Raw genomic sequence first — 25280 nt, 5'->3', positions numbered from 1 at the left:
TACTCAACTCTAGGATCTTGTAATGATTTCGTAAAAATATTTGTTAGTTGATTATTAGAATTAACAAACTCATGCTTGATATTTCTAGATAAAATATTTTTGTCTGATCAAATGAGAATCAATATCAATTTGTTTGGTCCTTTCTTGAAATGAGATTTGAGCTCATATGATGAACAACTTGATTGTTAGATATAAGTGTCATTTAGGAGTTTGGCATTGGGACCCATGGGTGTATCACCTGGCTTTCAACTCATTAACCCAATTTCCTCCAAAATATCCAATGCATGCATCCTTTGAAAAATAACAATTCCATTTATTGATTGTGCTTTCTCAATCACTAACAAATATCTGAGTTTGTCCTTTGAGATGTCATGATGACCACTTTGCTTGTAAGCACAATATCATCAACATATAGTACTAGATAGATACATTAAGCGTTCACGTGACGGTAAAATACTGAATGATCTATCTCATTGTGAATCAAACCAAATTGTTGAACAACAATGTTAAATTTGTCAAACCAAGTCCTAGGAGATTGCATGAGGCCATATAAAGATTTGCGAAAATGACATACCAATCCAGAATATTCATCTGAGCATCAAAACCTAGAGGTTGTTCCATATAAATTTCTTTCTACCAATCCCTATTAAGAAAAGCATTTTTGACATCTAATAAAAAAGGAACCCAACAATAAAGGGTAGCCATGACTATGAATAGGCAAATAGAGGCCATCTTTCATACAACACTCTTGATTCAGGTTATACTTTAGCTGAGTGTTTGAATTTGATATCTTAGTTAATTTTTTGTCATTCATCACAATTCCCTCTATTTTGGAGGAAAAATTTGATTTTACCTTTGATTTTAATTTCATACCTTATTTAATTATTTCTATAGGTGAATGCAAGCTAGAGAATATGCGTACTCTTTGTGTGGCCTGCCATTCTGATGTGACTGCCGCACAATGTTCTGAACGATCTAAAGCAAGAGCGAATGCGAAGAAAAAACTGAAAGAGTTAATGGGCAGTATCAAAATTGGTATGAAGTGTTCTGCTGTCACTAATATTAAGGTATTGTTTATAGTAATTAGACGATTTTAATTAATCCATTTAAATTTTAATACTACAATTTTTTGTAAATAGAATCTGTTGCTATTGTTTGTGTTTTAGAATTAGGTTTATGGGAATGAATCTTACCTGATATTCAGGCCTAAATTAGTGTACAAAATTAATCTTGTCTTTGTATTTCTTATTCCCAATTGTATCAATTTTAAAATCAGTGAAAAAATTTACTTTTCTGCATGGTATCAGAGCTTGATCTGAATCATATTTAGTACCCTTGCTTACCAGCCTTCCTGAAAGCCACATCTCTTGAAACACTAAAATCCATAGATAGGACACCCAACCTTTAAAAATGGAAACTGGAGAACAATTTAGTCATGGCATGGCTTATCAACACCATGACAAATGAAATTAGGGGAAACTTAATGTAGAATTACAAAAACGAATAGATGTGGGATGTAGTGAAGGAAACATGTTCCAATGTGGATAACATCTTTGAAAGTAAATGCATGCCGCATAAGTTGTGACAGGATGAAGCTTGAGTTATCGAGTATTCCAACATGCTTGGTCGACATTGGTAGCAGGTGGATATATATGAAGAGGTCTTAGTGGAACTATAGGCACTTAAAAAGAAGTACAAAGGATGGTGGAAAAAGATAGAAACTACAGTTTTTAGAAGTATTCACAGAAGGGAAGTGAGGATAGAACGAAGTAGGAGGAAAATCTTGTTGGCGAAATCTATTCCAGCCCCATCCTCTAAGAGCTCAGCAATGGAAGTAAGGGGAAACCAAGCTCTTCCAACACACAATAAGTATTGTCCTCAGTGCAATCATTGCACGAAAATTAGTCAAACCACGGACACTTGTTGGGACATTCATGGGAAACCTCCAGATAAAAAATGGTTCCCAAACAAGAGTACAAAGGCAATGCAGCAGCCTGTAATCTGGAAAGGTAAACCTTGAACCATCTCTTTTCAGCAATGAACAAATGAGAGCTCCACAAAAGAATCCTCTAGCAAATTCACATTAGAAAAGGTGGTATGATAGGTTCTTTTAATCAAGAACCTATGAATAGCACTAGAAACACAACACCGAACAGGTACTCTGAATTATACAGCCTTCTTTTATTGAAAAGAATCAACAAGAATGGTGTTACAACGTAACCCGAGAGCTTAACCTCTCTCCAAAGAACTACAAGAGTTCCCGCAAAACAATAATACTCCAAAAAACTCCCCTCCACTTACAACTAATCTCCCTTATATACAAGGTATCCTCAACCAACCCCCTTACCCCTTAACTGCCTAGATAGTTAAGTTATGTAACTGTCTTTCTCCTACTATACACAAGTAGAGGTCTAACAATACCACCCTCCTCCGAAACAACCTTGTCCCCAAGGTTGAAGTCAGGGTATTGTTCCTGAATAGTTGCTACATCTTCCCAAGTAGCTCCCTCTCGACCCCCTTCTTGCCCTCGATCAACACCTGTGGTATTGCCTCTTCCCCACTCTGCCTCTGCCTCCTATCCAACACCTTGTTTTTCTATTTCCTCCTTCAAGAGATATGGGTATCTGTATGGCCTAACATTTATTGAGCTTTCTCCTTTCAGCAGAATTTTGTTCTCCAAACTACGTCGGGAAGGCAGCCCTTTTCTCTCCAGGAACACACGTGAATGGAACTGCCACACTGCTCTGAATTTCATTTTCTGCTGCGTGGTCAAATCATCTGTCACCTCACTGCTAGACCCTTGCTCCACTACCTCCAGCTCCCATATTAATATCCATGAGTCAGCATCCAGCATCTTCATCAAGGCCTTAGGTTCCACCAGCTGGCGGCATAAAGCTGGTTCCCCTTTTATCTCCACTTTATCACCCCTCACTACATATCTCATGGACATCTCTCTCCAGTTCAACACGACCTCTCCCAATTTGGCCAACCAAGCAATACCCAAGATGACATCTACTCCTCCAAGCTCAAACACGTAAAAATCCTCCTCGACAGTGGTGTTCCCCAAACGTATCCTCACTCTCTCGCAACGCCCACTCGTCGTTCGGCGATGGCCATCACCTAGGCTCACGGTGTATGAAGACGTCTCGGTCACCGGCAGCTTCAATTCCTCCACCACGTTCTGGCTAATGAAATTGTGGCTGGCCCCACTGTCGATCAAGACTACCACTCTTCTCTCCCCTATCAATCCAGTAAACTTCAGGGTCTTGGAAGGCGTCAGCCCCTCCGCCGAACATGCCGATAGCTCCAGGGTTTTTGCTTCCAGGTTAACGTTTTCCTCTCATTCCTCCTCCTCGTCCTCCACTAGTAACAGGACCCTTAAGTTCTTCTCCGCACATCGATGACCCGGAGCGAATGGTCCACCGCATCGGAAACACCTTCCTTCTTCCCGCCTCTTCAGAAACTCTGGATAAGGTAAGTTTCTGACCATTCTTTCCCTGTTATCGCCTCCCGATGTGGTAACATCCATCTTTCCCTCCTCATCCTTCCTTCTAATGGTAAGGCCGTTCGACTAATGACTAGGAGACCGTTTTGAGTGTAAAACCGTTCGGCCTTTTACTGTAGCTATAAGACCGTTCAGTTCTTCCCGTCCTCTTCCATTCTGTTCTGGCAGTCCCCTCACGTTCGGTTCCGGTCTTCTCACGTTCGGATCCAACAGTCCTCTTCTACTGTTCGGCTCAATTCCCACTATCTTTATACCGTTTGGCTCTCTTCCCACTATATTTATACCGTTCGGCTCTTTATCTATCGAACCATGCAGCTTCATCGCTTTTGGCTGAATAGGGCCACCAGCCGAGAGAGTGGACAACTCCGTCTGCTTCAGGTCTATTTCTATCTCGGACTGCTCGGCAACCTCACCTGGGATATTGCGCTTGACCTCAGACCACTCGACAACCCTCGATCGGCCTGTGTTATAGCGATCGGCCTCGCACTGTGTCCACTGACCGCTCGTTCGTCCCCAATACGACTGGTCTTCTATGTCCTCGGACCGCTTGGCAAATCTCGATCGGCTTGAGTTATAGCGATCGGCCTCGGACTGTGTCCACTGACCGCTCGTTCGTCTCTCAGATGACTCGTCTTCTATCCCGCTCCCTTTCCTTACCTTTTCGCCTCCCTGAACATACTCTTCCCCTGTCGCCACCTGTTTCGATGCCGCCAAACGCTCAACAATGGTTCCAAACCTTATCACCAGGGCCTCCTTCAAGCCATCCCAGGAACGGTTCTTGGCTTTCTCCTTCCAGGCTCTGAACCAGTAGCCCGCGCTGCCCTCCATGCTTATGTCCGCGAACTGCACTTTCTCCTCCTCCGCTACTCCTTGAAGCTCGAAAACCCTCTCCGCCCTATTGATCCAGTTTAACGGGTCCAACCCTTCGAAAGCGGTTAATTCAACCCTTTTCCGCCATTGATTTTGCACCTCCTGGTGATCGCCACAGTGATTGTGGGTTTGGGTCCCACCGTAATCGCCACCCACTCTCCCTCCAATATCCTCCTCGCACCGTCGCTGGTTCCCTTTGACGTAAGCATGACTTCCACCTGATTGTTCGTCATTGTTGTGAGCCCGCGCCCCCATCATCCTCATTATTTCTTGCAAATCTTGGCGTATTGCAGCATAATCTGGTCGTAGCTCCCCTATCTGCGCCTTCATTCTATCAACCGCAATTTCCTTCACCCCACTCCGATCCGGCAGGTCGGACCAAATGATAGGTTTTTTAATCAAGAACCTATGAATAGCACTAGAAACACAACACCGAACAGGTACTCTGAATTATACAGCCTTCTTTTATTGAAAAGAATCAACAAGAATGGTGTTACAACGTAACCCGAGAGCTTAACCTCTCTCCAAAGAACTACAAGAGTTCCCGCAAAACAATAATACTCCATAAAACTCCCCTCCACTTACAACTAATCTCCCTTATATACAAGGTATCCTCAACCAACCCCCTAACCCCTTAACTGCCTAGACAGTTAAGTTATGTAACTGTCTTTCTCCTACTATACACAAGTAGAGGTCTAACATGGTACAAGCCAAGAAAGATAATATCTTGCATGCTTTAAATACTAGCAAAGGAAAATAAAAATCATGGATCATAAACTTAGGAACAATTTATATTATTTTCTAAGGAACTTTATAAAAGTTGGTTTGTGTTATACTCACTCTATTCTTTGTTCTAGGGGTGAACTCTGTTTTATTTATTTTCTTTCTCTCCCTTTGTCCTTTTGTTGCAAGATACACATCTCAATAAATATGAATATTAATATTAATTTAAAGAGATCTAAGGTGATATTTCGTAATTTGGAGTCAAAGCTGATTGAGCATATCAAGAAAAGTGAAATGTCATTTTGTCTCGCTAGTACTGGATTTGAAGCACCTCGCTGAAGGACACCGAACCTGACATGATGCAAAGTTTGTTTCCTCCTCACACACAACCACACAACTTCTTTTCATGGCTCACCTTAGCAAATGATGTCCACATTCCACCTTCCCACCACTAGAGCGATATCATGTTGGTTTGACTTCAAAGGGGGGGGGGGGTTGAATTGGTCTTTAATAAAAACGTGTGCCTTTTAAAATTTCTACTCAATTAAACTTACTAAGCAAATAACAATAACAAATAAAGAGAGTAAGGTTGGGAGAAATTTGCACAGATGATTTTATCCTGGTTTAGATCTTACCAATCCTACGTCCAGTCGCCTATCTCAAAACAAGATAAACAGTTCACTAATCACAAAACAATTACAAACTACAATTACACAGATACAATCTGTAATAGTTTAGAAAACACCTCTCTTGAAGCCACAAGAGATGAACCTACACCTCCTTTGAGTCTTCACAAAGGATGAAACACTTCATTTAAATACTTCACGAAGGATGACTTTCTCTTTCGAATACTTCCTCAGACACACCAAGGATGAACCAGCTATTTCTCTGTCACCGTAGCAGCACTTTAACAGCTCCACAGACGAGAGTTTCTTTAGCCGAACAAGAGCACACAATTCTCAAGAGTTTCTGAGTTCTAGAGCACAAGGGAAGAGTTATTGTTGAAGGAAAATGAGAGTCTATTTATAGACTCAAGCAAAGACTTTTCCATTTTTCGTTTTCTGCCTCTCTGACGCCTTTAATCGATTAACTAATCGATTAAATTGAGTGTAACTGCTAGTTCAACGGCTAGAAAACTCCAACGGTCAAATTTAATCGATTAATCTACCTTTTAATTGATTAATCGATTAAATGATAGTTTAATCTATTATTCCAGAGACAATTCGAGTTTTCAATTTTTACTATGATTAATCGATTAATTCTAGGTCTAATCGATTAATTCAATGTGTTTTTGACTTTGAACATAAATTTTATAATTCTAAGTCCTAGACAATAAATTACAATTATTACAAAAGCTTTTTATCTCAATACAAGTCTTCAAAAGATCTTCTTGAATCTTGATTTCGCTTGACTTGATTTGGGCATCATCAAAACTTCATCTTCATCATTTTGCTAACATGACTAGCCTCACTATCCCTGTGTAACCTCTTTTTTTTCATATTTATCGTACTATTGATTGTAGTTCATGTTCAACACATTAATACCCAAATTGATCTTCACTTGTTGAGATTTGGTTCCTTGGTCAAGGTTCTATGAGCACTTGGCACATGTTAGTGGTGAAATATCATTAGAAAGTGCTGAACAACGAAAGAAACTAGACTTTCAACTTTGTGCTCTCCTATGGCAATATGTGGAACCCCTAAAATCTTGTCTCAAATACTTCCTTGGTATTTAAGGGACTCAATCCAAGGAAGTTATTGTGATTTCTCAAAGGAAATGTGTTAATTATCTTTAAAGAAACAAGCATGATTGATTGTATATCCATGGATATTCTTATGGATCCATAAATTAAATTAATGACAAAGTGAACCTTTCTCGGACCTAGAGATATAGAAGACGTCAAAAGAATTATTTAGCTAACTACTATGTGTTAGGCAATTTATGCAGACTCCTCGTACTCATTATTGGAATATTGTTATTTGCATCCTCAAATACCTCAAGACTTCCATTACATGGTCAACTATATGAAAGTAAAAGAAATATCCAAATCTCTTAAGTATTGTGATGTCGACTGGGCATGATCTCCCATAGATAGATGTTCCACTACTGGATAGTGTTTCATTGTAGGGATATTGTTTCTTAGAAAGCCAAATAAACAAATGTTATTACTCAATCAAGTCTTCAAGTTGAGTATCAAGCGATGATGTCACTCACTTGTGAACTTATGTTTATAAAGCAATTCTTTAAAAAGCTGAAATTTTGTGAATTCCAACAAATGAGGATATATTGTGATAACCAAACAACTTTCCACATTGCTTCTAAGCCCATGTTTCACGAAAAGACTAAACACATAAAAAATGATTGTCGTTTTTGTTCTAAAGAAATTTGCACTAAGTATGATAGTTCCAATTATCAACTTGCAAATATTTTTACAAAATCTTTGAAGGGACTTTAAATTCAATTTATATATTTCAAGCTTGGTACTGTTCCAACTTTAACTGGGGGAGTGTTAGAATAGTTTATAATATTTTCTGAGCAACTTTATAAAAGAAGTTTTTTGTTGTAGCTGTATATAATCTAGGTTCTAGGGTGAACTCTCTCTAATCTCTCTGTACTTTGTTATGAGAATCGCATCTCTAAAGAGAGACCTAATTAAGATCTCTCTAGTTCCTTTTCTCCTATCGTGTCTCATGTCGCCCACCCACCCACACACATAAAAGACCACTTGAATATAGAGGATGGTAAAAAATCAGTGATTCAGCCTCTATATATATATATATATATATACATCAGCTAAGGGCTGAGGCTGAATCACTGATTTTTTACCATCCTCTATATTCAAGTGGTCTTTTATGTGTGTGGGTTATATATATATATATATATATATGAAAAGATGAGAACAAGTACAATACTTGGAAAACCCTGATTCCTAATCCTAACAATAGATACGTCCAAAAAGGGGAAGCTTTATAAAATCTATACAACAATTAATGAATAATTATTAACACTCCTCGAGGTGGAACATATATTGTATGTACTAAGTCTGGAATATATAGACCGAATTCTACGCCCTCTTAAAAGACTTGGTTAGAATGTCAGCAAGTTCTTTTAAGTTGATAAATCTAGTACTAAGTTGCTTCAATAACAACTTCCTAATGAATTGATAATCAATTTGTGTTCCATTTGTTCATGAAATACTGGATTGAAGAAAATATTTGGTTGCTTGACTTCACAAAATTTGAACTATTCAAAATGGTATTCAATCCGAGTTTTGTCTGCTCATTTGAGGCAATAAGAAGGGTTGCCTTGTTATCAAAATACAACGTCATCTGTTTAATTTCAGAAAATTTCCACTCTTTTAGTTGCTTATTCCACACAAGGTCACAAGTTATTTGTTAATGATAAATATATATAAAATGATGAAATTATCAAAGTAAATCATGTTAAATTAAATTATTCTGAAAACAGATATAGACAAAATTAGAAAATAATTCCATAAACCAAAGACACCCTTGACTGGCTAGTAAGGTTCAGTGGGAAATTTCCATCCTAGGGTTTAAGTTATTCGCTGCTTTTCATTTAGGTGCATGTCGGTTGGAATTGCCATTTGGGTAAGACTGATCTGCCTGCCTTAAATAATTGTATCTGTTGGCCAGGTATTCTTCAATTTTTAACATTGTGAAGATAAACAAATTTGGATTGGTTATTTTACTATATAGGTTGCTTTGATTAGTTATTGTTGTGTTCTACTATAGGTTACTCACTCAGCTGTTCTGTATTTTACTATATAGGTTGTTGATTACTTATGCACCTGCTTCCTGATAGTATTTCCATCGGTTGCTTTGATTACTTTTGGCATTCCTTGGAAGTAAATTGGAGCTAGTTGTAAAATATGATTTTTTTTCTCCACCTCACTGTCCAAAATTCTATTAACACAAGTTATTTACATTTTACATACATGTAAAACCATTGACAAGACATCTTATCCTAAGTTGACGAGTGTTCCGAGCTTTCTATTCACATCACTTCATGAATCAAATTCAGGACCATAGAGCTATCGATGAACGAGGGAGTAGTGTAATCGAGGATGAGCTTTTTCTCGAGGTTCCTGGAAGTGCCTATTCTATAGCAGACAGCTAATGAATAGAGATGCACCATAGAAAGGATTGCGGACTACAGAGAATTTCCAGCGTCAATCATTTATTTGTAAGAGGAAAAAGTAAAATTTGGTAGCCTCATGATGGAAACTGGCACGTCAGTGCAGTTGGTGTTCCATGTGGTCTTCTGCTGGAAGAGGTCGAGGTCGAGCCATGAAGGAAGAATTACTTTTGGACAGATGTGTTGTATAGGTGAAAAGCATGCAACTGTCAACATTTATACGTGTAAAAGGCCATTAAGTCTAAGATATAGGTAATTTTTGCGGTGTAATGACACTGATCGGGTCATCCATCTCTTGCCCATCATTGATTATGTATGGCCTGGCAAGGTGTTGTATATTGCTACCTACACCCTATCACTTCTGGAATTTATTTTCCTGAACACACTTTCGAAAATTCTTCTCAGGAAAGCAATCACTCCTCCCTCTCATACGGAAATTTCCGGTAGCTTTTTGATGGGGTGACACAAATTTGACAGGGTGTAGGAAGCAATACCCTCCTACTAATTTTTGGGCCGCTTTTGTTTTCGTGATGCACACCCATAAATACAAAAATTGCTGTTTTGCCCATTGTGAATTGGGAAATCTGGATGTTGAAAATGACTTCCAAATTGTGTAATCCAGTCAAAATAAACTTCTGAAGTTCGGAAGTCATATCCAAAATGACTTCTGAGTTGTACAAACCGATAACTTTTGAATTATACAATTTAGAAATGTGTTTTTTTAAATTTTATTTTAAATTTAAGTTAACATTGACCTTCACAATTTAAAAGCCAACAATAACTTCTAGATTTCGTAAATTATATAATTTAAAAGTTAAAAATATATTTTGGATTATGTATATTCTGAACATTTTACTTTCAAATTTTGTGTAAAAGGAAAATGTTTATATTTATAGAGTACTGTGGAGGTGTAGAAAGAATTTGCCACGCTTGAGGTCTGCATGAAATACTGGTTTGTATGGTTCGACAAAATGATATCATTTTTTTGGTATAATCAATTTTATTGATATCATGTTATTTGTACTAATTTTTTTAATATATATATATATATATATATATATATATATATATATATATATATATATATATATATATATATATATATATGATTTGACAAATTTATTTTAAAATTAAAATTTGAAATAATAAAATAGCAGGCAATTTTGATTTCATAAGTCAAATTTTAAAATACGATTATGGTAAAGTTATCAATATCAAAATAAACTTATTAACAAAAATCATAAATAAAATTAAAAGAAAGAGTGTAATTTTGTATCTAAGTTTTGAAATATATGTATACATATAAGATACATGTATGTATATATATATACTTTCTATATCCTTGGAGTATATTTACCAAATATTTATTATGTACTTCTTTTTGTTGGAATTCTAGCTAGAATTAACCGAATTGTGGACTAACATTTTTTGCAAATTATTTTTAAAAAAAGAGGGGAGAAAAATTTAACTTCTAAAATAATTTAGGTTGTAGATTTGTGAATAATAAAGTAAACTGATTAAAATTTAATAAATATTAATTGGGTTATAGAGTGTAGAATATAAACTTTTATTATTTCCTTATTGTTTCAATATTGTAAATGATGATAATTAATTCTTTTAAATAATGAAAAAATTATTAAAATAAAATGGCGATAAATAATTTGAAATAAATCTTTAAAAGTTAATTTGATGTTATTAATTTGGTGATAAAAGAACAAATTGTTAATAATGAAAAATCAGATATGCATTATGAAATATGAAATACAGATTGTATAATAAATATGTTCTCGTTATATTTTAAAAAATCTCATAATTATATATAAAATGTTAGTATATTTTGTTCTTTAAACTTTAAATATAATTATTTTAATTTTTAGTAGTCTTATCTAACTCTTATTATTCACTGTTGTGCATCATCTAAGCACCTATACGATCATTTACTCCCTATAATATGATCAGTGTAAGTGAAAACTACATATACAAAGATAAACTAATAAAACAACATAAAATCTCAATCTTAAATCAAATTCATAAATCGTTAAAAATCTCAAACATCCAAAGATATAAATTTTTTCAAGAATCTTTATCTTCATTAAAAGTAAAACATATGAAAGTTTATCAAGTAGACCCCCAAAAGCGAAAGATGAGTCACAGCAGACAAACTTAAAAACTTCGTCTTTTCTAACCGTAGTTTTCCACATATAATTTCCACATATAATTTCCACATATATTATTTCTAACAAAGAAAATGAAACTCATTCAAAAAATGTAACATTTTTTAACAAAATCCAAACTTTTAGAATTTGAAACCCAAAGATTGTAAATCAAATACATAGAACAAATATTGCACATAATGTTTACTCTTTTAAGCAATCTCTCCCGCTATGAAGAAACAAAATGCTCTTTTGAGCAGCCTTTCCCGTTAATGGAATGCATTATACTTTTGAGCAATCTCTTAATTAATGAAACACTTCACTCTTCCCAGCAATCTTCCCAACTAATGAAACACTTTCAAAAGATTCATTTTTTTAATCACATTTTTTAAAAAACAAGTTGAAATACCTACAAAATTTACATTCACTTAAAATCATCATCCTTCTAAATTTGAAAACAACACTTTGTTAGCCCTTATACCCCAATTCAATCATCAAAAACATCAATTTCAACCTAATTCACATGAAACTCTTTTAAGCATAATGAGATAATAAAGTCAACACCTTTCAAGCATTATTGAAAACTAATTACCATATTTTCTAATATCTCAATCCTAAAATCATAACCTACACCTCACACCTTGATCTCATCAAAAGAAGTTAGATTTCTATCATCAAATTCATCCAAAACCATGTCATTATTCATGTAAAACAAAAAGTCAGTTAGCTTACCTTACACACAATAGTGAACACACTTTGTATCTTTTTAGCAAAAACTAACTTTTATCATAGGAAAACCTATATAATAATAGTATGGACTCAATTCAAACCCCAAAGAAAGACCAAGACTAGTTAGCTTCCCTTATGCATATGTATGAACACAATATGGACTCAATTCATACCCAAAATAGAGATCAAAACTAGTTAGCTTCCCTTTCCTCTTAAACATTTTGTATTCTTCTAAGATTTTTCTTCCTTTTGTTTTCGTCATACTACACATTTCTTCCACTCTTTCTTGTGCTTGCAACACATCCTTTAGAGGGTAAAATGCAGCTTGCCTTTTATCGTATTTATTATCCTATTTATAGAGCTTTGTTCTCCCTAAATCTTGCAACCTAGAAAAGATTCATGTCACAAATCTCATTCCATAACTAATTACTCCCATTTTCATGAGTTAAAAACAATAAATATCAAGGGATTCAGTTTGTAGCCATTTTAATTGAATAAATATTCACCAATGTTTCTTTTTTTTCCATAATCTTGTAAAAATCACATTTTTGGTTATCTTAACCAACTCCACCATGATACTAACTGTTGTAATTTTCTAGGATCTCATACAAACAAAAATCCTCACCACGCCTAAGTTGATTCCAAGATCCCACACCAAGAACTCTCCTTAAGACTGTGTTTATTTCAAAGAATTTATCGTTGGTGAGCGAGTGAGACTCGCGTTTGCATCAAGGGATTTACAGGTAAATGGGGAGCGAATATGAGGGAGAAACCTTAGATTATATCTTCATTGAAGTTAGGAGATTTATACATATGCATAGTGCAATTATCAAATAAACCTTCCTTTATTTCAACATTTTGCATTTGCATTTTACAGCGTATGAGAAGAGCTCAAAAGATGGAAGGTTTTTTTTCGTTCCATACATACAATGAACTGTAGAAAGTAATGGAGTACGGAACGAGCAAGAGGGAATGTCTTTTTTTTTTATGGTTGCTGACTTGTGGTTTTTGGTGTGCTCGTGGTGTTTGTTAATGTACTTGTGTGATTGTTGGTGTATTCATGGTGGTTACTGGTGTGGTCATAGTGGTGATGGTTGGGACATTGTAGATAGGATGGTTGTTGGTGGCAATAAGGAAAATGGAGAATAAGATAAACGATAATATTAATAATATCAATAATTAGATTTTATTTAAGGGTTAAATATGTTTTTGGTCTTTTAACTTCAAATAAAAATTGGAATTATTTAAACTTTAATCTAATTTAGTCTCTCAACTTTAAAAATGTCTGAATTTAGTCATTTTAACTAAATTTTGTTAAGTTTATTTGACATTTCAAATTTCATGATAACATTTAAGTTGTTTATACCATTTAACATATTTGGACTTCGTTGAGAAATGTGTTTGAAATATTAAATAAATTTAACAAAATTTAATTAAAAAAACTAAATTTACGTAATTTTAAAAATAGGAGACTAAATTAAATCAAAATTATAAGAATAATTTTAATTTTTATAAGAGACTAAAAAAAATATTTAATCAATTATTTTAATTATAAAGATAAAATTATAATGTTATATTTTAATCTTAATAGAATTTGATTATCCATTATATTTATTAAATTATTATAAATTTTATAAATTTTCCTTTTAAATATTTTCACTTACACTTATCTATATCTTAAAGCAATCATCACTCACATTTTCCATGTCAAATTAATCTTTTAAAACAAACATAACCTAATGATATGATTGATTTGAAATGTGACAATTTAACTCCTTTAAACTCCGAAAATAACCATCAGCTCACAAATTTTAAACTCGAAATCTGGTGATAATTCATACTTAATAAAATTAGATTGGGTTAAATAAATCAGGTCAGAGTAAAATATTTACTTTTGAAAAGCATTAAGTTAATTAACTAAAAATATTTAATCTTCTGAAATATTTAATAAAATATGCTAAAAGTACGAGAAACAATTAATAACTTCTACTGATTAAAATTGACTTATATATGATCTTCTTAATGGAAAATGTGTGGTATTTAGTAATCACTAAATTTTCGTTTTTCGTTTTAGAAAACAAAAAAGTATTTAGTGATTTCTAATTTTATTTTGCTTTAAAATTTCTTACTTTTTCCATAACCATCTATACAGCAGCCATGTCAGGATAGTGGAACAATAATTCTCCCTCTATAATTAACTATTATTAATGCTGTGCAGTTTATCTTATTTTATGTGCAACTTTCAGTTACGTTCTACAGTCTTACAGAGGAAGAAAGGAACCTAAATAGGGAAATTATTATCCTTTCCACTCTGAAATACAAGGACCCATATTTTCTATTGAATTTTAATTTTTTATTTATCTGAGCATCAGACATAAACTTCAGCCTACCGACACTGAAAACTAAAGAAAAGAAAGTACCTTTTTTCTGCCATTATTGATCCTCACAGTTGGGACTCATCAATGGCGAAAGAAGCTTCCAGTTGACACCCACCATTTCCAAAGTTTGCTCCTTTCTGTACCCCCTCTTCTTCTTTTTCATTTTTCTCTTCTGGGTTCCTCTTCTTCTTGTCATCTGTGTTTAGTTCATAGCTCCACATTTTGCATCAACCAGTCAAGGAAGGTCAAACCCACTTCATTTCACTCCACATTTTGAAAGATTTTCAATTACTGTGGCAGTTTTGTCGTGATCTTCAATACTGCGACAGACCAATGTGATAGATGCAGTCACTAAATAATTTTCTAAAATCTTGATACCGTGGCTGAAATCGCCGGTCACTGATAATTTTTAAAACTTTGCACCTTCGTATTTAATACCGTGATCTCACAATTCTTTGATGTTTCATTCGGATCTCAATCTCTGTATATATAAAATATATCTGTTATTGTTACGCTTCCGGTCTCTCTGTCTCTTGTTGACCTTGTTAATGAATTTATAACGTGTGATTTTTATCTACGTAAGAATTCTGACTTTGAAATTATTTCTGTGGTGCTCCAAAATTTTGAGAAGCGGTTCCCAATTTTGTAGTTGCCTTTCGCTGCAATAAAGTTGTTTAGGACACTGTTAATCTTGATTGGGACACAGCATGATAGGACACCAGTGTTACTCTTCACTGTTGTTAACGTCAACTAAGTAGTTCTAACTTATGTTTTGAAACTATCAATTTGGGGTATCATAATATTCACTTCATTTTATTTTTTATTTTTATCAATTTGGGGTATCAATTTGAAACACTATTATTTTTTTGAAAATAATTATGAACACTATTACTTCTGTTTTCCACTCAACAATTTAACCATGAGCAGTCATTAGGTATTGTTCATTTAAACGCTTTCGCATTATGTAGCATGAGAAGATCTTTGTATAAATTTTCTTTATATCCTCTACTGCAGTTGATTTTGATTAGTTGTGTTCAACTTGGATGCTGCAGCTTATACAGTGGATCAACTAATGAGATTCCACCTTGCATTGTTTCTTTTGTTGGCTTCTGTTCAAGCCAATTTAAGTCAAGATATTGAACATGGTTCACTTCTAGTAGATGGAGCTCAAACAAAGGCTGAAACAGGTGATAACTTTATTTGTGCCACCGTTGATTGGTGGCCTCATGACAAGTGTGACTACAACCATTGCCCCTGGGGATATTCATCTGTTGTGAATTTGGTGCGTATTTTAAAATTCATTTGTATAGAAAATGAAATGAAACAGTCTCTACCATTTATCATCCCCTTCCATCCACTCCCACCTCTCCTATTTAGAACCATGGAAACCAATTAAGGTGCTGTATGCATTATTCACTTCAATCTGGATTGATTTTTCAGGACTTGTCTCGTCCATTCCTTGCCCAGGCCATCCAAGGTGTGTATATATTTGCATTACTTCTGTATGATCTATAAAGTCTTTATGAATATCTTTAACTTTGGAGTAATTATGTTAAGCATGATGTTATTCTTTTTGTAATGGTTGCATGATAGAACTCAAGCCATTGAGGATACGACTTGGAGGTTCTTTGCAAGACCAGGTTATATATGATGTAGGAAGTTTGAAGTCTCCCTGTCATCCCCTGCAAAAGATTGAAGGTGGATTGTTTGGATTTTCAAAGGGATGTTTACACATGAAAAGATGGGATGAGCTGAATCAGTTTTTCAATGAGACAGGGTGAGAATTTTAACATTGAGACTTAACTGTCTTCATCTCTTCCATTGTCCTCTCTTCCTTCAATTAAAAGCAAAAGTATGAAAAACAAGATGAGCTATTTAATTAGGTACTTTAACAAAGTAATGACCTTAATTTGCTTGGGTCATATTTTAACATAATAGCTGCTGAAGGGAGTGTCTGCTTCTGTTTAAATGCTTTATCACAAAAATATATGCTAGTGGACGTTCCTTCATTGGTAATTGAGACTCACTACTGGCATTCTTAGTTATTTCCATGAACTTTGTTTGGAATGACTCTATTGACTTAGTTGTTTATTCCAGTATCATGCAGTTTATATCCAGTCATTGCTTGTAATAGGTACAATTGCGTCTCTAAGTTATTTTACCACTCTAGATCACAAAACCATGCATATAAAAGCTTATACGACAATACTGACTTAGTTTCTTATTCCAAGAACACGCAGTTTATATGCAGTCATTGCTGATATAACAGTCTCTATAGTTGCATCGTTAAGTTGTTTTACCACTCTTGATCACAAAACCATGCAAATAAAAGCATATTGTAATAACTTGGTTACCACACTCTCTAGATGCTTTATTTTAATTATTGAAGCTTCTATATTCCATTTTTGCAATTATTGGTGTAGATTTTTGTTCGGGCGAATATCTGACATACTAGTCTATGGTCTGTAGGCTTGATTCCATTCCTGTTACATGACTTTGTCTAAATAAATTAAGACATGGAATACAAATATCAGTACATGCATGATTAGTATACTACGTCTTTATATGCATTATATAATGGTAGAGGGAAAGAAGAAAGGGATGAGGGATGAATTGTTTAGCTGTGACGTAATTTAACTGGAGTTTGGTACTTGCAGGGCCATTGTGACATTTGGCTTGAATGCACTCCATGGGAAGCACCAGATTAGTCATAATGTTTGGGAAGGAGCCTGGGACCCCACAAATGCTTATGATTTTATAAAATATACTGTTTCAAAGGGATACAAGATTGATTCATGGGAACTTGGTAGGACTACGTATAACAAGTGGAAGGGTTATTTGTTACGTTTAATTTTGTTTGATTTAACCTTGTTCTTGAATCTGCTGCTGTAGGAAATGAGTTGAGTGGTAAGGGCATTGGTGCAAGTGTTGGGGTTGCACAGTATGGGAAAGATTTGATAAAGCTTAAGCAAATTCTAGGAACATTGTACGAGAACTCCAACTTCAAGCCTTCACTTGTGGCACCTGGAGGATTTTATGAAAGACAGTGGTATGACAGGCTTCTTCAGGTCTCTGGTTCAGGCATAATCAATGTTCTGACTCATCATTTATACAATCTGGGCCCAGGTTTGACTGTCACTTAATTCTTTCTACTGTAGGCATTTTTGCCAAATGATTAATAATCTGAAATCTCTGGACAGTCCTTCCTTTGCTTCTGTTTCTCAGTTCTTGTGGTTAATACTATTGTTATCCAGGAGCACCCACAACAAGTTGATAATAAGACAGCATTGCATCTTTCTTATAGGAGGTTTAAAAAGAAAAACTAATAATACAGTTGTAAGGTAGCTTTTACAGCTAAGAGTTAGTTAGATAAAAGGAGCCCTTTAATAGGAAGCTTAGAGGAAAAAGAGGAGGAGGTTGTGAGATTTGAGAGACTTGTAATTGGAATAATCCAGTGGAAAGGAGAGTGCTCCTTTGTAGTTTGTACGTTTCTGAAATAAAGAGTTTTTATTTTCTTTTCATTTTTATTCTTTAAAATAGTGCTGATTCTTAACTATTTTGGTCCAACCTCCTCAATCTATGAGTGGAATAATCGAAAAAAGTAGTGAGTGCTTTGGAGAGATGGTTGGTAAACAGAGGAAGGGGATTGAAGACCTCAGAACAAGCATGACTCTAGTGAAAGAAAGCATACTGAACATGAGAGAAATAAAGGCTTTACTTTTTGAAGGGAATGATCCACAAGGATGGATAGCAAGGGCAAAACAATTCTTTGAAGTACAAAACGTCAAAAGGTCGAAAAAATTGTGCCTAGGCCTCATTAGCATGGAAGAAAACACTGATCATTGGTTCAAGTACTGTTGACAAAAATTGAGGAACCCTTCTTAGGAGGATGTTGCATCAACACTGTCAAGGAGATTTGGAGACAGTGGACAAAACACAATTTTTGAGAGCTTTGCTCCGATAAGCAGTCAAGAAGTGTTGAAGATTTCATCTAAGAATTTGAAATTTTGATGTCTCAAGCAAAACAGATATTAGGGAAGATCAATTGATGGGATATTTATTGGCAGGACTGAATCAGAATATATACTAGAGTCATTTGCATGACCCAAAAGATGTGATTCAAGCCACGGAAATTGCATGAGATCTGAAGAATGCTATGAAGGATATTACACAACACATCAGGTGACCTTCGTATCAGGAACCTAATTCAGGTATTCTTTATCAAAAGTGGAAGATGAATTGTCTCAAATGGACACTCAAGGAAGGATGCTTAGTGCACACTCATCCAACGAGTTTGGATGAACGTGGCATGGGGTTAGGAAATTGTTCTCTGGGTTGTCAATGTGCCAAGCCTCATTTGGGTCAGATGGGGTCAAGGATTAGAGAAACCATGAACCTTTTATATCCTGAATTTGGTAAGAGGAGGGATGCAAATCTTTGCTGGCAGAGCCTTTGGTCCAAATCATAAATGTCCAGAAAAGATTGAGGATTGTTGTTTTGGCTGAAGATCATATTAATGAGGCAGGGAAGATAGAGCACTTAGTATCAGAAAAGAGGATTTTGTTGAAAGAAAGGAGGTCGAACACCAAAGTTAAATTTTTTGTGGTTAGAATTATCAACTTGCTCAATCGGGGGCATGACTCGGCTGCAAGATTCTCTTGAAAGAAATGAAGAGACAAGCATTCCCTACACACAAAGTATAAGCATTTATAAATCTTTTATATCTACTATGAAATGCTTAAGGCTTATTAATAGAAATCAAAGTTTAGGAATAAATGGAACAATCGAAAATATGAAGTGTGCAAAGTATAATGGTGAAAATTCACTGTTATGATAAAACAGAAAGCTCAGAAGGTTCAAGACCCTCTGTCCAGAGCCTCGCTCCTGAGAAGAATCGTAATAATTCTTCTCCTCCCACTCCACCGAATAACAAAACGTGTCCCCCCTCACAGCCTACACCTCATAATATATAACAAATCATTTTCTCTCTCTTCTAACTAACACAATTCCCTCACAAAGCCACGTCACCCTTTTCTCTCCTCTTATAAACTCTGCCCCACCTATTTTTATTATCTCTTGGGTACGTATCACTTATCATCTATTAGACAAAGTATATTTATCATCTTTCCACGTAAAGCTTACTAGATGAAGAGTACTAAGCAATGTGCTTTATTTGTCAAACGAAGCAAATAGCACTTGCATTTGATGAGACCTTATGATTTATTGTTTAAGAACAGGAATCGAAACCAAATAAAGAAGGGTCTGTTGAACTTTGATCTAACGGTTTTCATTGTGAACCTACCTAAATCTAAAGGTTTTGATACTGTTTTGGTGGTGGTAGATAGGCCTAGAAAGTATGACCATTTTATTTTAGTTAAACACCCATATTTAGGTCAATCTATTGCTGTTAGGTTCCTAAGTATTGAACCTAACTAAGCTCACTCACGAGCACACAGAACAACCAAAAGATGAATGAAAGAACAGTATTATTGATCAAGAATGGGTCTATACAAAGAATAGGCTGGGAGCATAACCCCCCTCAACAAGGTTCTCTGAACTATTTTTGTACATCAACTCTCAACCCCCCTTCCTCTGTTACACAAAGGCTATTTATACAACCTGTTCCCGCCCCCCCTCATAACTGTTAAGACAGTTATGTTATTACACTCTTTCCCTCCTTCTGTAAACTAACCAGGACCTATCAATTGCTGTAATATTTGTTTAGAAATAAGTTGATTTCACAGAGTGCAGAGTTCTATTGGAAGTGATCGTGACCAACTTTTATGAGTTTCTTTTTAACAGGAATTATTCACGTTATAGGGAACGAAACTGAGGATGTGTAAGCACTATCATCCACAATCGGATGGACACACCAAGGTGTATTGAATAAATATCTTAGAATCCTATATATGTTGCTTTTTGTTGTGAGCAGCCTAATGTTTGGGAATTTATCCCTTGGACAAAATATTGGTACAATACTAATTTCCAAAGTGTCACTAACTGTACGCCATTTGAGGTGTTATGGCCATTGTCCCCCTTCAAAGCTAGGTTTATACTTGGAGAAACGATAGTGGAAGCTGTGGCACAGAACCTTACAAACAGCAGAACCTTACAAACAAAAGATGAGACTTTGAGACAACTGAAGTTTCATTTTCAAAGAGAACAAGCTCAAATGACAATTCATACTAAAGTTCATCGCAAACCTTCCTAGATCAAACTAGGTGATTTGGTGCATCTAGAAATTTGGCCACATAGACGGAGTTGTGTCTAACAAGCTTCATCCCAAGCTGTCAACATGTTACTATGGATCATATTTAGTTCTTAAGCAATCAGTCTTTTAAATTACAAATCCCAAATCAAGCTCAAATGCATCTTATGTTCCATGCATATCAGCTCAAAAAGGAAGTAGGGGATCATTCAGTGAAAGCTGCACTACCATTAGAATTTCATGGACATATGTGTTAATTCTGGCTTACATTCAAGGCATCGATCAGTTAAAATGCTGAACCAGTACAAGAAGTGTCAGTGCAATGGAAGGGGAAACATCTCAGGAATCCACGTAGGAATACTGTACCAAATAAATTTCCTGATTTTAACCTTGAGGAAAAATTTGTTTCCGAGGGTGGTATTGTTTGGCAAGAGCAACCACAGCAAGTTGATAACTAGACAGGACTGTAGGTTTATTATGGGAGGTTTAAAAGAAAAACTAAAAATACAATTGTAAGGTAGTTTCTGAGGCTAAGAGTTAGGTAGCATAAAGGAGCCCTTTAATAGGAAGCTTAGAGGGAAAAGAGGAGTTTCTTGAGATTTGAGAGACTTGTGATTGAAATGATCTAGTGGAAAGGACAGTGCTTCATGCTAACATTTTTATGTATGTGTGGTGAAATAAAGAAGTTTTTCTTTTCATTTTCTTTGAAAATAATGATAATATCTAACAAAAACACTGGCTTGAGTTACTATCCGTAGAGGCAACAAGTAATGTTCATTGCTTCTCTTTCATGACAACATAGATGATGGATATGCTTGGACAAACTTTACCATAAACACTTTTAAGAGAATAAAACAAAGGAAACTAGTTTGTCCGCAAGCTAACATTAATTATAATACATAAACTCATTTTAGCTTATGGAGAACCTTATTACATTTGTTCTTATTTTTCTCTCCTTGAAGTGCTTATTACATTTGTTCTTATTTTTCTCTCCTTGAAGTGCTTATGGAGAAACTTGTTCTGGCAAGCTTGAGATCTTTATCATATTTGTTTATTATATATTACATTCTTTAAAAGGAAAATGCTGCACGTTTGTAAAACCAAATAATTGCAAGAGTTTGCTAAAACGGAGTATGATCGACCGTTTTTAACAAAACTCATTATCAAGATAGCTAATTTGTGAAGGTTGGATTTGCTAATTTACGTAGAGACACGTCTTAGCTGCCCCCCATCTGCTTGATTATCTTCACAGCCACCCAAAGACTGTTATGCTAATATTGAATGGTAACATGAAAGTTTCGTATGTAGAACTACCTCCTTATATACTTCAATACACTCAGTATTTCTAATTTATTTTTCTCATAAGTGCTAGAGACATCTCCTGGCAATTGATATATTTATTTCAAGGCTTAACCTTATCAGCTTATGTGGTGCAAAAGATGATAAACTTTCTTTACATGTTGGAAAAATACTGCTGTTTGTCATTGATGATCAATTTCTGAGTAAATTTCTCTTTCAGGTAGTGACGAGCATCTTGAAAGGAAGATTCTAGATCCTGAACGCTTAAGCAGGGTGAAATCAATTTTTGGCAATCTTTCTGAAACCATTCAAACATATGGTCCTTGGGCTTCTGCATGGGTAGGAGAAGCTGGTGGGGCATACAACAGCGGTGGCAATCATGTATCTAATACTTTTCTTAACACCTTTTGGTAGGTGATATGGTTGTCCGTTCCTTCCATCATTTTCTGTTCCTCTTCTTCATAACTGAAGCACAGATTATGATGTTATATTTAGCAAAAACAATTACTAGTGATGTGATTCTTTGTGAGTTTTGAAATTGAAATGACTTAGGTACTTAGATCAACTTGGAATAGCATCCTGCTACAACACTAAAGTCTATTGTAGGCAGACCCTAATTGGAGGGAACTATGGACTTCTCAATACCACAACCCTCAATCCTAATCCTGATTACTACAGGCAAGTACATATAGAAAATTGCAAATAGAAAAAGCAAAAAAAAAAAGGAATACTTTTTTTTTTTCTCGAAGGTCACTTCAAGTTTTATGCTATCATGTTTGAGAATATCTAAACCTGTTTTCTGGTTTTGTTCCTAAACAGTGCACTTTTGTGGCATCGATTAATGGGAAAGAAGGTTCTTGCAGTTTCAAGTGATGTTTCTTCTCCCTTTTTACGTGCTTATGCCCATTGTTCAAAAGACAGGGTAAGTTCCCTAATTTATTTCAACTTGGGTAGCTATTGAATTACATTACTATCTGGTTTTCTTTTCTATATATGATATTTTTAATAGCATTCCAACTACCATAAAATCAAACATGATATAATATCATATCAAGCTTAGCACACTTTACACCTGATATTTAAATTTAACCATTAGAGTCAAGAATATTTCACATGAAGTTATAGGCTCAAAAGTTTAACAAATTGAATTTTAACCCATCAACACAATAAAATCTTTGATTCCTTGTTTTGATGGTTTGTTATTATTAGAATTGGAGAAGTTGAGGAAATGAGAAATAAAAGAACGGTGCAGTAAAATATGAATCTGTATTTCTGATAAGTTCTGAGTACAATCAATTCAACTAAAACAGAAACACATGAGTATATATAAAATAGACTCTGAACCAGAAAAAGAAAAGACAGCAGTTATGGACAGTTACCAAAACAAAGGAACTGCCATAACTTACAAAACACCATAGAAACTGCCTAAAAACAGAAAATAAACTAAGTACAGTCTGTACATTACATAACAGAAAAAGAGACCAACTAAATACAAGTCTAATAGTTATATACAAAATTGTAATGAATTTGGGAAAATTTGTGTAGAGGTGTGACTCTGTCACTCTTATATACTAGAAATTATTTTTAACTGAAATTTGCTAGGACCTGAGCTTTATATTCTGAGTTAACATTCTGAGGCATTAGAAGTATATATTTTGATTCAGTATTTTTTTTAGCATATTTCTAGTTCTTATCAATTTCATTCTACAGGTTGGTGTGACACTACTTCTAATCAACTTAAGTAATGAGACACGTTTTACTCTCACTATTAGAAACCCTGTGAGTGCAAGTATTGAAAATGAAGTGGCCACAAACATCCATAAGGAAAACTCATTCTTTGATAAACTGAAGAAGACATTTTCTTGGGTAGGAACAAAAGGGTCAGAGGTCACATTTAGGGAAGAGTACCACTTAACTCCAAAAGATGGTTATCTGAAAAGCCAAACCATGGTTCTTAATGGTATTCCACTGGAGTTAACAGACCAGGGAGATCTTCCAAAATTGGATCCAGTGAGTAGTAATGTGAGGTCTCCAATATACATTACTCCTTTATCCATTGCATTTATTGTATACCCCAACTTTGATGCTCCAGCATGTGCTACACAGAGAAAACATTAGTTGAAGGTTTCTATAGCAAATAACTTGGCACTGGACTAATGCAATTTCAAGCTCATGGTAATTGTATGTACTGAGCTATTATTGGCTTCACATGAAAGTTACAACCATGCAATAATTTAGATTTGAAGGAACATGCAAGTTGTATCATTTAGTTGTAAGTAAACTGTTTGATAAAATTTAGTTTGAAGTCCAATGATAAAGAAGTGATTTTGTTTCACTCTTAGTTAGGAAATGCCATTTAAGTCCATTGGAAGACATCAACATGGTTGACAAATAATTGTCTTTTTAGTGTGGTTAAGAGTTTGTATTCAAGTTTAAGTATAAAAAAATTAGATTGATTTTTTACTCTCTTGTGTGGATTCTCTTAGAATAAAAAAATATTCTATTACGGACATAATGAAGGGAGATTGAGAGCTAAATGTACTTTTGGTCCTTACAAATGTCGTGATTATGTGTTCTTTTGAAAGATTTGTTCATTCATTCGCATATTAGTCTCTCTCGGGGAACTAAAAGTCAGTATATTTCTAAAATAACTCACTTTTGGAGTTTGAAAATGAATAAATTTTTGGCTTGATAGTATTTATGAATTTTATATTTGTAATAATGGTTTAATATTTTTCCTTTTTTAGTTTTAACTTTATGGTTCTTTTTTTTCAAATGATTTAATATGATATTTTTTTGTTAGATTAGTATTAATGTCATTTTTTCCATTTTGTTTCACAGATTAGACAACAAACACTTAAAAAGAGTGTGATTATAATAGTAGATGTCAGTTATCATTTTGTAAATGAGGTTAACATTATTTAATGGAATAGACTATATTGAATAATTTTAAATTTAAAAATAAAAAAATTACATTGAGTAAAAGGTAAATTAAAAAAATATTAAAATATTGCTAGAAACATAGGATTAAAAGTCCTATTAAGTTTAAACTATAAGGAATATGTGATTGGATTAGAGGTTTTAGAACTTTTAAAGAAATGAAATGTATGCAATTAAAAAATATATTTTTTATTTTTGTATTTTAGAATGCTTGAAATATGATTTATTATGTTTTTGACTCATAAACTATAATTTAATTTTAGTTTTTATTTCTATTTCAAAGTTTTATCCTATTATGACATAACAAACTGTCTGTT

General features: G+C 34.5%; 3 protein-coding genes across 8 annotated transcripts in view; 2 read left to right on the top strand and 1 right to left on the bottom strand.

Annotated features, from left to right (window-relative positions):
* LOC124843916 (SNF2 domain-containing protein / helicase domain-containing protein / HNH endonuclease domain-containing protein) overlaps nt 1-9824 on the top strand; it is a 37757-nt gene extending 27933 nt beyond the window's left edge. For 2 of the 3 annotated variants that reach the window (XM_088106144.1, XM_088106142.1), the window contains exons 24-25: nt 895-1067; nt 9143-9824. In XM_088106144.1, coding sequence (XP_087962270.1) covers nt 895-1067; nt 9143-9238 — 269 coding nt within the window. In that variant the 3' untranslated portion in view covers nt 9239-9824. The other variant, XM_088106143.1, reaches the window with a different exon arrangement.
* On the bottom strand, nt 2107-7812 carry LOC148203419 (uncharacterized). The gene has a single exon (XM_088106145.1). It carries the CDS (start codon nt 4703-4705, stop codon nt 3572-3574), a length of 1134 nt encoding a protein of 377 aa, XP_087962271.1. The 5' UTR covers nt 4706-7812; the 3' UTR covers nt 2107-3571.
* Nucleotides 9825-14478: 4654 nt separating the features above from the next.
* LOC124843915 (heparanase-like protein 1) lies at nt 14479-24486 on the top strand. Of its 4 annotated transcripts, none has more exons than XM_047320750.2 (10): nt 14479-14641; nt 15531-15798; nt 15957-15993; nt 16110-16293; nt 17174-17322; nt 17409-17642; nt 22244-22433; nt 22576-22701; nt 22843-22945; nt 23734-24486. In XM_047320750.2, exons 2-10 carry the CDS (start codon nt 15589-15591, stop codon nt 24139-24141), a joined length of 1641 nt encoding a protein of 546 aa, XP_047176706.1. In that variant the 5' UTR covers nt 14479-14641; nt 15531-15588; the 3' UTR covers nt 24142-24486. The 4 variants fall into 4 exon arrangements, with proteins under 4 accessions (XP_047176706.1, XP_087962267.1, XP_047176710.1 ...); XM_088106141.1 differs by having other exon boundaries at nt 14479-14655; nt 15569-15798; XM_047320754.2 differs by having other exon boundaries at nt 14480-14641; nt 15569-15798.
* The last annotated feature ends 794 nt before the right edge of the window (nt 24487-25280 follow it).

Source organism: Vigna umbellata, chromosome 2 (genome assembly GCF_029865625.1).
Source record: "Vigna umbellata cultivar VRB3 chromosome 2, Vumbellata_1.0, whole genome shotgun sequence".
Taxonomy (NCBI): Eukaryota; Viridiplantae; Streptophyta; class Magnoliopsida; order Fabales; family Fabaceae; genus Vigna; species Vigna umbellata.
This window is presented reverse-complemented; position numbering and strand designations above follow the sequence as displayed.